Source organism: Schistocerca americana, chromosome 9, assembly GCF_021461395.2.
Source record: "Schistocerca americana isolate TAMUIC-IGC-003095 chromosome 9, iqSchAmer2.1, whole genome shotgun sequence".
Taxonomy (NCBI): domain Eukaryota; kingdom Metazoa; phylum Arthropoda; class Insecta; order Orthoptera; family Acrididae; genus Schistocerca; species Schistocerca americana.
Window position 1 is genome coordinate 100,479,056 of NC_060127.1, and position 16,293 is coordinate 100,495,348.

General features: G+C 46.8%; 1 protein-coding gene across 1 annotated transcript in view; it reads left to right on the top strand.

Annotated features, from left to right (window-relative positions):
- The window catches only part of LOC124551202 (E3 ubiquitin-protein ligase UHRF1-like), a 149,548-nt gene that overhangs the window by 26,615 nt on the left and 106,640 nt on the right, over nucleotides 1-16,293 (top strand). Inside the window, exon 4 of the mRNA XM_047126193.1 lies at nucleotides 15,026-15,978. Coding sequence (XP_046982149.1) covers nucleotides 15,026-15,978 — 953 coding nt within the window. The remainder of the gene's footprint in view (nucleotides 1-15,025; nucleotides 15,979-16,293) is intronic.

Sequence of the window (16,293 nt, forward strand, 5' to 3'; positions counted from 1 at the left end):
GTTGGCTTTACTAGATATACAGGGAGCAGTACCTCACAACAAACTTAGTTTCGGTGCGGGCAGTGGCAGGTTAGACCTAAGCTGTTTTAGCTTCCCTGTTAAAATCAAATAACCGTTCTAGACGGGTCAAGTCCACTTGTAACAGACAACAGACTCAAGTGGCGAGTTTTCCATTACAATGGGGAGGGGAGAGATTCGTGAGTCAAGGCTCCGAGCACCCTGAAACAGTGAGTTCAGAGATAATGTCACAGGACTATCTGGTAAGTATATGGATCTCACTTATGTATTTATATGATTTAAACACACAATATGATTTAAACACACACACACACACACACACACACACACACACACACACACACACACACACACACACACACACAGCTACTGTCATCTCCGGATGTTGAAGTGCAAATGTGGTGCACAGCTGTCAGGTTTGGGGTGAGTAGTATAGGGTATAGAACAGAGTTGGGGCGGGGAGGGATAGCAGGTAGAGGTTTGGGAAGGCACTGTAGGGCTTGCCTGTAGTAGAGTGCTTGGACATGACAGGGATCTGTGAGAGAGGAGGCAACTGGAGAAGAGGTAAGGGCTGTGCAAGTGAGTCAGGGTGATAGCAGGTGTGAGTGAGGCTGGATTGGGAGCAGGGAAGGAGATAGAGGCAGTTGGGGACAGGATCTGGCAAAGTTTGAAGCCAGGAAGGTTACTCGAATGAATCGTGTGTTGTAGGGAGAGTTACAACTGGTGCAGTTCAGAAAAGGTAATGATAGTGGGAAGAATCCGGATGACACACAGGCTGTGTAGCAATTGTTGAAGTCGTGCCCACCGTGCTGTGCAACGTATGCCTACATATATACTCCGCAAGCCACTGTGCAGTGCGTGGCGGAGGGTACCCTGTACCATTACAAATAAAAAGAATGTTGGCAGCCGTGGAATTGTTCTGCAGTCAGCTTCAAATGCCAGTTCTCTAAATATTCTCAACAGTGTTTCTCAAAAAGAAAGTCACCTTCCCACCCATTTGAGTTCCCAGAGCATCTCCGTAATACTTATGTGTTGTTCGAACCTACTGGTAACAAATCTAGCAGCCTGTCTCTGAATTGCTTTCGTGTGTACCTTTACGAGGTGGCATCCAAAATTTTCGGGACTGGTGCTGCCATCTGGAAAGTAGGAGTAGTAGATCTTTTCACTGCTAAATGGCGCGAGCTGCATATCTGATGGGTCAGAGTGTGGAGTGGTATTCAGCTGGGAGGATGTGTTGCATGTCCACAGTGATTTCCGTAATAATCTGTGTTTGGTGTGTGCGATTTTACAATGGATCTGTGTACAGAACAGCGTGTGTGTATCAAATTCTGTGCGAATCTCGGGAAAAGTGCTACGGAGACCCTTGCAATGACTCAACAAGTGTTTGGGAGACAGAGCATGAGCTGTACGTGTGTGTTTGAGTGGCATGCTCAGTTCAGGCCGGCAGCACAGATGTCAAAGATGATGCTCACACTGGAAGGCCCGTTAGCCACACAACACCAGACATTGTTGCCAAATTTCTACAATTGGTTCGTGCGGATCGACTTCGAACAATTCGAGACCTTGCGGATGAAGTGGGTATTTGTTATGGGACATGTCAACGAATGTTGACTGATGAATTGGGTGTGCATCGTGTTGCTGTTTGTGCCAAGGATCTTAACTGCCGATCAGAAGGCACAGCATGCTGGAGTGTGCACGGACCTTCGTCAGACCACATCTGATGATCCAACCTTCTTGTCATGGGTTATCACCAGTGACAGGAGCTGGATTTACGGTTATGACCCAGAGACAAAGCAACACCTGGGATCAGTGGAAGAGCCTGGGCTCTCCAAGACCCAAAAAAGTGAGACAGGTGAAGAGCAATGTGAAGAGCATGATCATAGTTTTCTTTGATACCAAGGGAATTGTGCACAAAGAATTCATCCCACCCAACCAAACGGTGAATTCCGTGTACTACTGTGATGTTTTGCAACAGCTCTGTGAAAATGTGTGGCAACGACGGCTTGAACTTTGGCGTCAAAGGAACTGGCTGCTGCATCACGACAATGTACCCTGTCACAGGTCCTTGCTCACCAGGACCTTTTTGGCAAAAAACAATATGGCGGTTGTACCTCACTCACCGTACTTGCCAGATTTGGCACCTTGCGACTTCGCGCTATTCCCAAAACTGAAACTCAAGTTGAAAGGCCGCCGGTTTGACACTCTAGAGAGGATTCGAGAAGCATCACTGGCAGTGATAAACACCCTCAAAGAACAGGACTTCCAGAAAATGTTTGACCAGTGACAGAAGCGTTGGGACCAATGTGTACGTGCGGATGGGAACTTCTTCGAGGGTGATGGTGACCATTAGTCCAAAGGTAATGTTTTCGACAAATGGCAGCACCAGTCCCGAAAATTTTGGATAGCACTTCGTAATTCTATAGGGCACTGATCCTAAATGCTTGAGCAGTACTCACAAATAGGTCGTAGTACTGTCCTATGTGCTGTCTTCTTTATAGATGAACCACACTTTCCCAAAATTCTCCCAGTAAACCCAAGATCATCAACCATTAGCATTCCCTACAACAATCCTCACATGCTCGTTTCATTTGATATTGCTTTCCAACGTTATGCCCAACTTTGTAAATGTCATGACTGTGTCAAGCAGCACTCTGACAGTGTTGTATTCGATCATTATGGGATTGTTTTCCCTACTCATCTGTATTAACTTACATTTTTCTAGGTTTAGAGCTAGGTGCCATTCGTGACACAAACTAGAAATTTTGTCAAGTCATCTAGTATCCTCCTACAGTCACTCAACTACTAAATGTTCGTGTACACCACAGCATCATCAGCAAACTGCTCCAGATTGCTGCTCACCCTGTCCAGCAGATCATTTATGTATACAGAAAATAATAGCAGTCCTTTGACATTTCCCTGAAGCACTCCTGATGATAACCTTGTCTCTGAACACTTGCCGTTGAGGACAACATTCGAATCACTCGCACATCTGGGAACCTAATCCATACACTCACACCTTTGTTAACAGTCTGCAGTTGGGCACTGTATCAAAAACGTTTCGGAAGTCTAAAAATATGGGATCTGCCTGTAGCCCTTCATCCATAGTTTGCAGGATATTATAAGAGAAAAGGATAAGCTGTTGGTGGTGGCCATTCTTAAGGACAGATAGGTCGTCAGTGGTTGTGCCCACATAGAATTTCGCACACTGTTTACTGATAAGTTGGTAATGTTGTAGCTGCTTTCACAGGGAGTCTTGCCTTTGATGGCAGTTGTGGAGTTGGTGGTAATGGGAAGATGGCTGGGACAGGTCTTGTATGTAGGTCTCTTGGAGGGATATTAACTGTAGGGGCAGGGTTGAAATAGAGACAGACAAGGATATTATTTGGGTTTGGTTTGTGGTGGAATGCCACAGTCGAAGGAGTGAGGAGGATATTTCTCATTTCAGGGCATGACGAGAGGTGGTCAAAATGGTGCCAGAGACCATGATTAATTTACTCCGGTCCCAGATTGTACTGAATCGCAGCAAAGGAGTGGGGCTGGGGGACTTCTTTGTGATTTGTGGCTAGAAGAGACAAAGCATGAGAGTTCTGCTTCTGGATGAGGTAGGGAGAATAATTGTGGCCTGTGAAGGCCTCAAGGAGACCCCCAAAATTTGTACTGTGTAACACATAGGCTAGCATTGATGATGGTCTCAAATCAGCGAATACAGGAGTTCACAAGTTTCTAAAGATGTACCACATCCAGCCTGACCCATTCATTATTCTTAGATTGCTTAGGGCCCCACCACACTGGGAACATTACAGCAACACTGCAGTCTGGTGTTACCAGACACCTGAGGAATTTATAAGTTTGTGCACAGTTGAAGATCTAGTAGCTTCGTGTGTGACTTGGTTCATCGATTAATTGCTGATCATGACGTAAATTGGTTATTTCACACTCTACAATTATTTAAGAAATTACAGTGTTAGATTCTTCATTTTCGTGAGTGTGTCAGTATATTAATTTGACAAATTAGTGGAGATCTCCCAAAATGAACTGAAGAAAAAGGACGCTGTTTTAAGGAAAGTCATCTAATTATTTTTTGTTTGCAGTAATATTTACAGTTTCAGCTGTAGCTGAAAGTTATAGTTACAAGTGACGTTTCAGTTTTTATTTGAAATGAACCTTGTTATAAACTCAAATTCAGTTTACATATGTTTTAAACCAAAAGTAGGAAGCCTGCTTCAGATGTTTATTTCTTAAAACAATGCTACCGTATTGGACTGATTAACATCACTTGCTGCAGCAGGAGATGTAGCTGTGTTGTTTCAGTTTGAGAGTAGGTTTTGAGGAAAATTTTTCTGTCCCTGATAGTAAAGTGCTTCATCTGTGTTATAAAGTTCTTGTGACTGGAGTGAATCACCCAACCAACTAGTGTCCTGAAAATGCATTATTATAAGTATTTAGAATGTGATAGTAATGTGGAGGCACATGGTCTTGAAACTGGATTTCATTTATATGGCACTCATGATTCCTACTGCATATTACCCCCCCCCCCCCCAATTCCCCTCCCAATTCCCCTCCCAATCCCCATTTGCAATTTGAATAGATGTGAGATGAACTGTCATAAGAGGCGACTAAAAGGAGTCTCAAATGTTTCGGCCTTATGTGATGGTCCCCTCTTGGGTTTGACCTCCATCTTTCTAAATTGTTCCGAAGAGCGAGCCGATTGGGGAAGGGCGCCTTACTTGGTGCATTGTGTCCATCTTGCATTGAGAACTTTTGCCAGCTTATTCGTCGTTGCATTGCAGTCCTGCCCGCTCTCCATCTCTTGGGCTTGGATCCGTTCCTGCGTGCACTTTCCGCCATGCGATGAGCAGTGCCAGTTTCTGCACAGATGAAAACCATGGACGACGTGTCACCTAAAATCCAGCACAGTAGCCAGTCCGTTGTGGTGGGGCTGCCATGTACCCTCTTGGTTGTAACCCCCTGACAACACAGGGATCGCTCTACTGATGCCTGCGCCGTTAACTCCCCACGTATGCCAAGGAGTAGATGCCCATCTCCCTGGGGCATCGGGACTCCCGGCAATGGCCATCCTGCCATGTGGCCTTTGCTGTGGCTGGGTGGCGCCCGTGGGGAGGGCCCTTGGTCAGAGTAGGTGGCATCAGGGTGGATGACACGCAATGAAGTGTGGCACATCTTCTCTTGCTGGTGGCCAGCCACCAGCAGTCTCTAAGCGTTCGAGGGCCCATTTTAAAGGTAACGTTTATGACCCCAAATCGTTCCCCTCCCTCGCCACACCATGTGAGGAACGAATGGCATTAAATGCATGTGAGCCGTATTCGCCCAGGTATCTTGTGTGTACTCGAGCTGATGGGGAATCCTTTATATCCGTGAAGCCTCAGTTCTTTGTAGAGCATTTAGAGGACAAGTTTGGGGAGGTGGAGGGCTTGTCCAAGATGCGGTCCGGATCGGTGTTGATAAAAACGGCGTCCTCCGCCCAGTCGCGGGCCTTGCTCGCTTGTAATAAGCTGGGGGATGTCTCTGTAACTATCACGCCCCATAAAAGTCTGAATTTGGTCCAGGGCATTATCTTCCACAGGGATCTCCTTTTACAGTCTGATGACGAGCTGCGCGCCAACTTGGAGCGACAAGGTGTCCATTTCGTCCGGCGCGTCCACCGGGGTCCGAGGGATCATCAAGTTGCCACCAGTGCCTTCATCTTGGCCTTCGAGGGTGACACGTTACCTGAGAAGGTCAAGGTGATTGTGTACCGTTGTGATGTCAAGCCATATATCCCTCGCCCGATGCGGTGCTTTAAGTGTTGGAAGTTCGGCCATATGTCTGCACGCTGTGCTTCCGACCTCGTATGTCGCGATTGCGGTCGACCATCCCATCCTGATCATCCCTGTGCCCCGCCTCCCATCTGTGTGAACTGTGGTGAGCACCATCCGCCTTGCTCGCCAGACTGTCCGATTCTGCAGAAGGAGCGGAGAATCATGGAAATCAAGACCCTCGACCGACTGACGTACACTGAGGCGAAGTGAAAATATGATCGGCTTCATCCAGTGCATATGACATCTTCTTATGCCGCAACTGTCACTCCTGCTACAGTTCCATCAGCTCCAGTCAGCTCTCAGAGTCGAAGGCCCACACCTGCCCCCTTGATGGTGGGGGGCACTAAAGTCCCCGTTGCTCCTGCTCCATCTACTTCAGGAGCAACACCCCCCAACTAACGGGGACATCAGTTCCCCCTTCCCAGCCGGCGAAGCATAAGACTTCTTCGGCTACTCTCGCAAGGAAGGGGTCCCTTGGGGACCTCCCTCCGCCAGTTTCGACCAGCGGCACAGCAGACACCCGCAAGTGGCTTAAACAACCACCAGTCCCTGGTCGTAGGGCCTCACGGTCATCGTCCGTCCCTGAGACTGACCCTGTGAAGCCCTCCAAGCCTGAACCACCAAAGGCACAACGAGGGAAACGGACACGGAAACAGAAGAACGTCCCCAAGAATACCGACATTGCGGGGGCACCCGTCCCACTGCTTCCTACAAGCTCTGTGTCTGAGGACGAGGTGGAGATTCTGGCGTCCGCTGAGGACCTCGATCTCGCCGGTCCCTTCGACGCCATGGAAAGCACTAACACAGGTGCTCACTCGGAGGCAGCAGGTGACCCAGCGGCGTAATCTGCCTTCCCAGTCCCGTCACGCCTTTCCCAGCCGTGGACAACACCATCCTCCAGTGGAACTGCAGCGGTTTCTTCCACCATCTAGCTGAGCTCCGTCAACTTATCAGCCTTCATCCTTTCCTCTGCATTGCTCTGCAGGAAACTTGGTTTCCAGCAATGCGAACCCCTGCCCTCCGTGGCTATCGGGGTTATTATAAGAACCGAGCGGCTTATGAAAGGGTGTCAGGTGGCGTCTGCATCTATGTCCTTAACTCTCTTCACAGCGAGACTGTCCCTCTACAAACGGCTTTAGAGGCTGTCGCTGTTAGGGTGTGGACGCCGAGGGCTATTACCGTCTGCAGTCTTTACCTTCCACCGGATGGTGATGTCGCACTGCATGTCCTGGCTGCACTGATCGTCCAATTGCCGCCACCTTTCTTGTTGCTGGGCGATTTCAATGCCCACAACCCTCTATGGGGTGGAACTGTCTCCGATGACCGCAGTCGTGCCGTGGAGCATGTGTTGGCTCAGCTCGACCTTAGCCTCTTGAACACTGGTGGTGCTCCCACGCATTTCAGTGTGGCCCATGGCTCGTTCTCGGCCATCGATCTCTCTCTTTGCAGCCCCGGACTTGTCCCGTCCCTCCACTGGAGAGTGCATCCTGACCTGTGTGGTGGTGACCATTTTCCTATCTATTTGTCACTGCCACAGTGTTGTTCTTCTGGTCTCCCACCCCGCTGGGCTCTCCACAGGGCTGACTGGCCAGCTTTTACTTCCGCTGCAACCATTGAGTCTCCCCCACAGGGTGACATTGACGAGGTGGTCCGTGTCTTAACCACGTCAATCATTTCGGCGGCCGAGGCTGCCATCCCCCGCTCTTCTGGACTCCCTCGGAAGGCTGTCCCCTGGTGGTCGCAGGAGATTGCTGAGGCTATTCACGACCGTAGGCGGGCTCTCCAGCGTCATAGGCGGCACCCGTCTCTAGAGACCCTCATCGCCTTTAAGAGGCTCCGTGCCTTGGCCCGTTGCCTTATTGCACGGCGTAAGCAGGAGTGCTGGGAGAGGTATGTCTCATCCTTGGGCTCCCATGTCTCCCCCTCGCTCGTGTGGTCCCGGATCCGGCGGATTTATGGATACCAGACCCCTATGGGTGTCCCTGAGATCTCCTTGGACAGCGCTGTCTGCACGGACGCTGCCGCCATTGCTGAACACCTTGCTGCGCACTTTGCTCAGAGCTCTGCGACTGCAACTTATCCCCCCGCCTTTCGCTCTCTAAAGGAGCGAACCGAGCAGACGCCATTATCATTCCACATGCATCGTTCTGAAAAATACAATGCTCCTTTCAGTGAGAGGGAATTCCTTGCTGCCCTCGCCGATTGCCCTGATACAGCACCAGGACCAGACTGCATCCATGCGCAGATGCTGAAGCATCTCTCCAGGGACTGCCAGAGACACATCCTCACCATCTTTAACTGCTTTTGGAGCGAGGGGGTGTTCCCGTCGCAATGGCAAGAGGGTCTTACTGTCCCGATCTTGAAGCCCGGTGCGGACCCACTGGCGGTTGACAGCTATCGTCCCATTACCCTCACCAACGTTTTGTGCAAATTATGGATACCAGACCCCTATGAACGTATGGTGGGGCGGCGTTTGTGTTGGGTCCTTGAGTCGCGCGGTCTCTTCGCTCCATCCCAGGGTGGCTTCCGTCGGGGCCGGTCTGCTGCGGACAATTTGGTGCGGCTGGAATCTGCTATCCGTAAGGCCTCTGCCCGATGTCAGCATCTCGTTGCTGTATTTTTTGATCTGCGGAAGGCGTATGACACCACATGGAGGCATAACATCCTTGCTACGTTGCATGAGTGGGGTCTTCGTGGTCAGCTCCCGGCTTTTCTTCAAACCTTTCTATTGCGCCGCTCTTTCCGGGTGCAAGTTGGTGCCGCCTCTAGTTCATCTTATTCACAGGAAAATGGGGTCCCGCAGGGTTCGGTGTTGAGCGTCTCCTTATTTCTCGTGGCCATTGATGGTCTGGCTGCAGCCGTGGGGTCGTCGGTGTCTCCTTCTTTGTATGCCGACGACTTCTGCATCTCCTTTAGCTCCACGACTACAGGAGTCGCCGAACGCAGGCTGCAAGTAGCCGTTCGCAAGGCAGCATCATGGGCTCTGACTCATGGTTTTCAGTTCTCTGCAGCCAAGACTCGAGTTATGCACTTCTGCAGCATCGGATGGTCCACCCTCATCCTGAACTTTACCTCGACGGACACCTGCTTGAAGTGGTGGACACTTGCCGCTTCTTAGGATTCGTCTTTGATGCCCGGCTCACATGGGTTCCTCATATTACTCAGCTGAAGCAAAAGTGCTGGCAGCACCTCAACGCCCTCCGCTGCCTGAGCCACACATCTTGGGGTGCGGATCGCTGCACGCTGTTGCGATTATACAGAGCCCTTGTGCAGTCCAGGCTTGATTATGGGATCCTGGCCTATGGGTCTGCATCACCCTCAGTGTTGACGTTGTTAGACCCCATACACCACTGTGGGGTTCGGCTTGCAACTGGCGCTTTTCGTACGAGCCCCGTGGATAGTCTACTGGTGGAGGCCGGGGTTCCCCCGCTGCGGATTCGCCGCCATCGACTGCTCGCCGACTATGCTGTCCACGTGCATTGCTCGCCGGGCCATCCCAATCGTCGCCTGCTTTTCCCTGCCATGGTCCTCCATCTGCCAGACAGGCGGCCTAGGTCTGGGCTTCCCATAGCTGTCCGCGTCCAGTCCCTGCTGTCGGAACTAGCGTCATTCCCTCTTCTGCCTCCCTTCCGGGTCCGTGCACCTACGCCTCCCTGGTGTTTGCCCCAGCCGTCCGTCCGTCTGGACTTGGCACATGGACCCAAGGACTCAGTTCCGCCTGTGGCCCTCCGTCGCCGTTTTCTTGCGCTTCTCGCCTCATTTTCGGGCTGTGAGACTGTCTACACTGATGGTTCCCTGGTTGATGGTCGCACTGCCTACGCTTTTGCTCACGCTGCCCATGTTGAGCAGCGCTCCTTGCCGGCTGGCTGCAGTATTTTTACTGCAGAGCTGGTGGCCATATTGCGCGCTCTTGAGCATATGCGTTTCTGCTCAGGTACGTCCATCGTCATCTGTAGTGACTCCCTGAGCAGCCTCCAGGCCATCGACCGCTGCTATACCTCTTCTCCTCTGGTGTCCTCTATTCAGGAGTCTGTTTCCGTCATTACCCGCTCTGGTCGTTCGGTGGTCTTTGTTTGGACGCCAGGTCACGTTGGCATCCCGGGGAATGAACGTGTTGACAGGCTGGCCAAAGGGGCGATCGACGCCCCAGCTTTGGAGATCGGCCTCACGGCTCACGATCAGCAGCTGGTGTTGCGCCGTAAGGTGCTTGGGATGTGGACTGCTGAGTGGCGTGGCATGGCATCCCCGAATAAACTGCGGGCTGTCAAGGAGACGACCGATGTGTGGTGCTCCTCCCTGCGGGCTTCTCGCAGGGACTCTGTCATCCTGTGTCGGCTCCGCATCGGCCATACCTACCTGACGCACGGCCATCTTTTGCGTCAGGAGGATCCCCCTCTGTGTCGGTGTGGGTCCCGGCTGACGGTCGCCCACATTTTGTTGGAGTGTCCCCGACTGCGCCACCCTCCGGCAGTCTTTTAATCTCCCGGGCACTTTGCCTTTGGTTTTATGCGACGATGCCTCCATGGCTGATGACATTTTAAATTTTATCCGTGGTAGTCCTTTTTATGGATCCATTTAGGGAGGTCCTGCACCTTTCCCTTTCTGTGTCTCTTGTCCTCGAGTCTCTCATATTTGGTTGCAGATTTTAGTGTGTCGTAAGATGGTTGACTCTTTCCCTTTTTTTTTTGTTCTCGTGGTCAGTCAACCAGTCTCCGGCCTTCTTCTTTTCTTCTGTTTCTTTCTGTCTGGTGTTTATCTGTACTCTTCTTGTCTGTAGTGTTCGTTGCCTAATTTGTGTTCTTTTAATGCCTGGGGGGGAGTCTCCTTCCCCTTGGGGTTTTACCTGCTCCGCGAATTTATGTATTGCCTGTTTTTGGAATGGGGGACTGATGACCTTCGCTGTTTAGTCCCCATTAAACATCCCAACAACCACCACCACCCAAATTTCTAGTCTCATCTCAATCTTACAAATAAAAGATTCAGTGTCAAAACTATCTATAGCACAAATGCAGAATTGGCTTTTGAAAGTGAGATTTTATCAAGGGCACAAGTGTTTCACTGGCAAAAAATGTTTTCTGAAGACAGAGCCAATGTCTAAGATGAACATCGCAGTGGACAACTGTCAAAAGCATAATCGGATGACAGCAGAACCGGGGCAAGTGAAGCCGTATGAGCTGATCAAATGTTAACCATGAATATCGTTGCCCCGAGATTAAAAGTCTAAGTTGGCAGTGATCTTTGAAGGAATTGTGGAGACCAAAGAAAGCGTGCATGTCCAAGTCGAAGGTGAAATGTGTGATTGTGTGTTTCTTTGAATCCATGGGCGTTGTGCCCAAAGAGAGGCTACCTTATCTCCAGATAGTAAACCAATACTACAATTGAGAAATTCTCAACAGACTTTGAAAAAGGGTCTATTGTGTTCGTCGACACATGACTAATGACTGGAACCCACTTCATGATAATGAACTGTCCTATACTGCATTATCTATTGGGCAGTTTTTGACATCAGTGTCCATTGCAGTGCTACCATGGCCCCATGTCATACTTTATTTGTTCCCGAAAGACAGTCGTTAAAGGGCACCATTTTTTGCCAGAAGATGAGTTCTAGAGATGCTACCGACAATGGAAGCACTGGTGGAATAAGTGTTTGCAGACACAAGGGAATTGCTTTGAAGGTGATAGAAATGTAGTTGGTTGAAAATGTAAGGAAAGGTGTGTTGTGTGTTTTCCTAGCCAGTCTAGTTACTATATTGTTGCATGCCATTCCTCTGTGGTCATTATTGACTCAAATTCAAGTGACAACCTGATGCCAGTTCTGTACTATCTAAACTACCAGTCAAAAGTTTTTGATCACCTATCACTACTATGGATTTGTGCTTAAAAGAGGGATTTCGTTTTGAAAATTACGTCATACCTGCATTCTGATAATAAAATAAGTATAAACATGTAAAGACTAAGCACCCCTGTTGTGTATTTGATGGGCTTTTGCCTAGAGGGGTACTAAAGAGTACCCACAACAACACTGACGTATCTCTATGTAAGTCGGCTCAATTGAAACAAGCCTCATTCATTATACTGTATAAATCAGTTTGCTTTAGTTTACAGTACATTGTATGCATCTGACAGTGTTTGTATACCTGATCAGAATCCTACCATATTACGTCCTAACAGGAGACTGGAACTGAAAAACATGCTGTAATTGTATATTGGCATCAGGAAGGCTATTCTAGTAAGACAATAGGAACAAAAGTTGGCATAGCCCAATCTGCAACCAAATGAGGTGGCTCAGTAGTTAGCACACTGGACTCGCTTTCGGGAAGACGATTATTTAAATCCTCATCCGACCATCCTGGTTTAGGTTTTTTGTGATTTCCCTAAATTGCTTCAGACAAATGCTGGGATAGTTCCTTTGAAAGGGCATGGCCAACTTCCTTCCCCATCCTTCCCTGATTTGATGGGATCAATGACTGCGCTGTTCGGTCCCTTCACCCGAATCGACCAACCATCCAAATCTGCAGGGGTGTGCACATTGCAGCAATTCAAGCAAACTGGTGCCAATGCAAGTGTTTCATGATTTGAAGACAGCGAGTAACACCGTACAATGAAGACCGGTTCATATGTATACAGAGTAAATGTCAGAGGACTTGCACTGCACCTGAAATTCCTGAGGAAGTAAGTAGTATGCAAGCAGTTTCAGTCTCTGTCTCAACAATGCAATGGCGTCTCTGTGAGCAAGGTTTAAAGGGATGGATATTGGAAAAAAAAAACTTTGTTATTCAAGCAAAATAAGATGAAACAATTGCATTGGCACAGCAACATAAAAACTGGAGTGTACAGCAGTGGCCTAAGGTGTTATTCATGGACAAATTTAGGTTAGATATTTGGAAGCCGTCATCAAATGTCTGTCTGTTGACTTTGCAGAGAACGCGTGAAGAATCAGTGTGTGACACCAATGGTGAAGGACGGTGGAGGGCTAGTCACGGTTTAGCGACGTTTTGTGGGTGACAAAGTTGATCTAGTGAGAATTAATGGAACATTAAAGAAGGAAGGGTATCACATGACACTGATCAACAATGTTTTTCCATCTGGTAAGAGAATTATTAGTCATGAGTTTGTTCTGCTTCAGAACAGTGATCCCAAACATGCTTCTAAATTGTGCAGTGTGTATGTTGATAGAAAAAGGTCCGAAGAATAGGATTTGGCCAGTTCGGTCACCCGACTTAAATCCTATTGAACTCTTGTGGGCTGAACTTACCAGGAAGGTCGGAAAACTCAGATGATCTGATATTTGAAGATCTATGGAATAATTCATTGACGTGTTCGGTTGCAATAGCTACAAAAAATGCTACAAAATCATGTATCCAGAATGCCAAGAGTTCGTGCAGCCATATTGTACTAAATGTAGAGGGGGAAAATATTTATTTTGTTGGTCTTTTTAGTTTGTATGATGTGTTTGTATATTGAAATAAAATATACAGTTTTCTTTCGTGGGTGATCGAAAACTTTTGACCAGTAGTGCGTGATGCTGCAATATGATCTTTGTGCTCATTTAGGGACGTGACTCATATTTTGTCCAGTGAGATTTTATTGTTATTTACTAAGACAAGGAATAGCCATACTAATGAAAGGGTAGTATGCAGAGAAATATGGGAGTCTAAGGCTAGTTGCTGAAATTTTTTTTCTGATAATGTTTTTGTACAAGAAGGTTTTAGAGGTTTTTTTTTTTTATGCTCGGCTATCAAGAATATCACTGACTTGATATTATTTTTGGTCATGCACTCTGTAACAGTTTACACACAGTGGGACATGGTGGTACAGTGTGTGGGGTAATTTGTTATACATTGTGTAGCCCTTTAAGTATTGATAAAAAGTATTATATGGTTGTTGTTTTCTCTTACAAATAATTTATCAATATCAATGTTTTGTTTTTAGAAATTACTGATGCAGAAAGTTAAAAATTTTCCTTAATAAATTTTTTAATAGTCAATATTGGAATTAAATAATATTATTTACATACTGTTGTTTACTTGTGATATTGACTATTAAAAGATTTTAAGGACAATTTTTTTAAACTTTTTGTAAAATATTTAGATCATTTGTCCCCATCTTGACTATTTCAGGAATCAACAAGTTACTGATAATCTCAAATGTTCAAGATCGCTTTTTCTGATACACTAACATAAATTTCATCATCACATCGCAACTGCAGTTCTTGCAAATGCAATACTCATCAATATTTGCACAATAATCATGATCCCATTCTTCACTTGTCGTACACTGAAACCATTTTGTTGGTTGCACTGATTTAGTATAAGGCTCAACCAACGAGTTTAAATTTCGTAGAGTGAGTATATATGTCTGCCATGTTTGAAGCAAATCAAATACTCATTCACCACTTTTATCTGTAGTCAGGTATGTCGTTTGCTATGTCACCCCCCGCCCCCATTGAAATTGACTTTAACTAACTTCATATAGCTCATGCTAGCTTTATTTTTTTCTGAAAAAACAGTGATTTGTGTGTACACTGGCAGCAACGGTAAATGTTTAGTAAAAATATGAATAAACTTTTCGATGTAGATAAAACTGCAAAAGACGACTGAAAACATTTTTGTCCATCCACGATAACTTCTTGTTACTCACAAACTGAATGTAAAGCAATGCAAAATGAGCAGCTACCACCTAAAGATTACATAGTAAACTTCGATATGTTTTGGTTAACTAATAGAATTGGTATTTCTTTTAATGAAAATGTGTATAGCGCTGTAATTATTGAATTACCGGCTTACAGTGCGCTACTGCTGATTGATTAAGAGTATTATTGATCAAATTGTTGACAGTTCATTTTCTGGTGGGTTGGTTGGTTTTTGGGGAAGGAGACCAGACAGCATGGTCATGGGTCTCATCGGATTAGGGAAGGATGGGGAAGGGAGTCGGCCGTGCCCTTTCAGAGGAACCATCCCGGCATTTGCCTGGAGTGATTTAGGGAAATCACGGAAAACCTAAATCAGGATGGCCGGACGCAGGATTTAACCGTCGTCCTCCCGAATGCGAGTCCAGTGTCTAACCACTGCGCCACCTCGCTCGGTTCATTTTCTGGGCTGTGGTTGTGTGATCAATGTAGTCTGGTCTCACCTAATATCACTTTGTAGTTCTGTATTCTGAACTTGTTTTCCTCTTTTTGTTTGCAGGTTGGCGAGTACGTTGACTTTCTGGACACACATTTTGGAGCGTGGTTTCAAGGCAAAGTTAAAGTTATTTATGTGGAGGACCAGGCACGTTTAGATGCTATTAGTGAGGAAACTATCCCACCGACCCAGAGGAATGGGGAACGGGAAGCTGACTACAGCAACAAAGGTGTTGGTGACAAAACCAAAGATGCACCAGCTCCAAGTACCTTACATAGAGACTCACCTGTGGAAATCTCTGATGATGAAGTAGTAGATGTCGTGACAGTTCGATCGAGTAGCCCCGAATCGGTAATTTACATCCCATCAGAAGAAGAACCGGTAATTTACCTTCCCCCAGAAGATCCAGATGTTCAGGTAATATATGAACCAGAAATGTACGTGCCTCCAGCAATCTATGTTGCTCCATACCCACGTGGTGTAGAAGCAGTTGACTCGGTTGCAAATACACCAATGTCAAATGGAAATAAACAGGTAGAACTGCAAGAAATCACTTGTGACCAGTCTTCTCATAAAATATGTGCAGTGAGTGATACAGGTGGTAAAAGAACAGTTGACTCCATTGGTAATACACAGAGGACGAATGGAAGTAAAAAGGGTGTGCTGCAGAAAAAGACGTGTGGCCGACCTTCAAATAAAAAAAAATCAGTGAGTGATACAAATAGTAAGATAACAGGTGACACCATTGGAAATACTCTGAGGCCAAATGAGACTAGACAAGAAGCGCTGCAGAGAGCGCTGCATGAAGCACTGCAAGAAATGACTTATGACTTATCTTCTGATAGAATGAATGGAGTGAGTGATACAGATCATTCTGAAAGTGGTGACAGTGGACATTCTTCTCATATGTCACTCAAGAACACTTCACAAAGCAATGGATGGGCAGAATGTGAGGAAGCTTCCAATCAGCAAGCACTGCCAGATGATGGTTGTTTGTATGAGATAATTAATCTGAAGTTAGTATGAATTATTTTTATTATTATTATTATTGTTGTTATTATAATCTTTATTTTCATAATGATTAATTACTCACTACACTGTTTGAAATTCTGAAGTTGCAAGGGATGAAATACAGTGAGCAAAAGCTTACCTACTGCTTGTATAGAAATCATACTGAAGTTGCAACAGTTGAAGTAAATGCAAAAGAAGCAGTAATTGAGAGACTAGTGGGTTAGAGTACCAGCCTACGCCCATGTTATTCAATAAGTACAGAGAGCAAGTAGTACTGGAAACCAAGGAGAAATTAGGAAGAGGAATTAAAGTTCACTGAG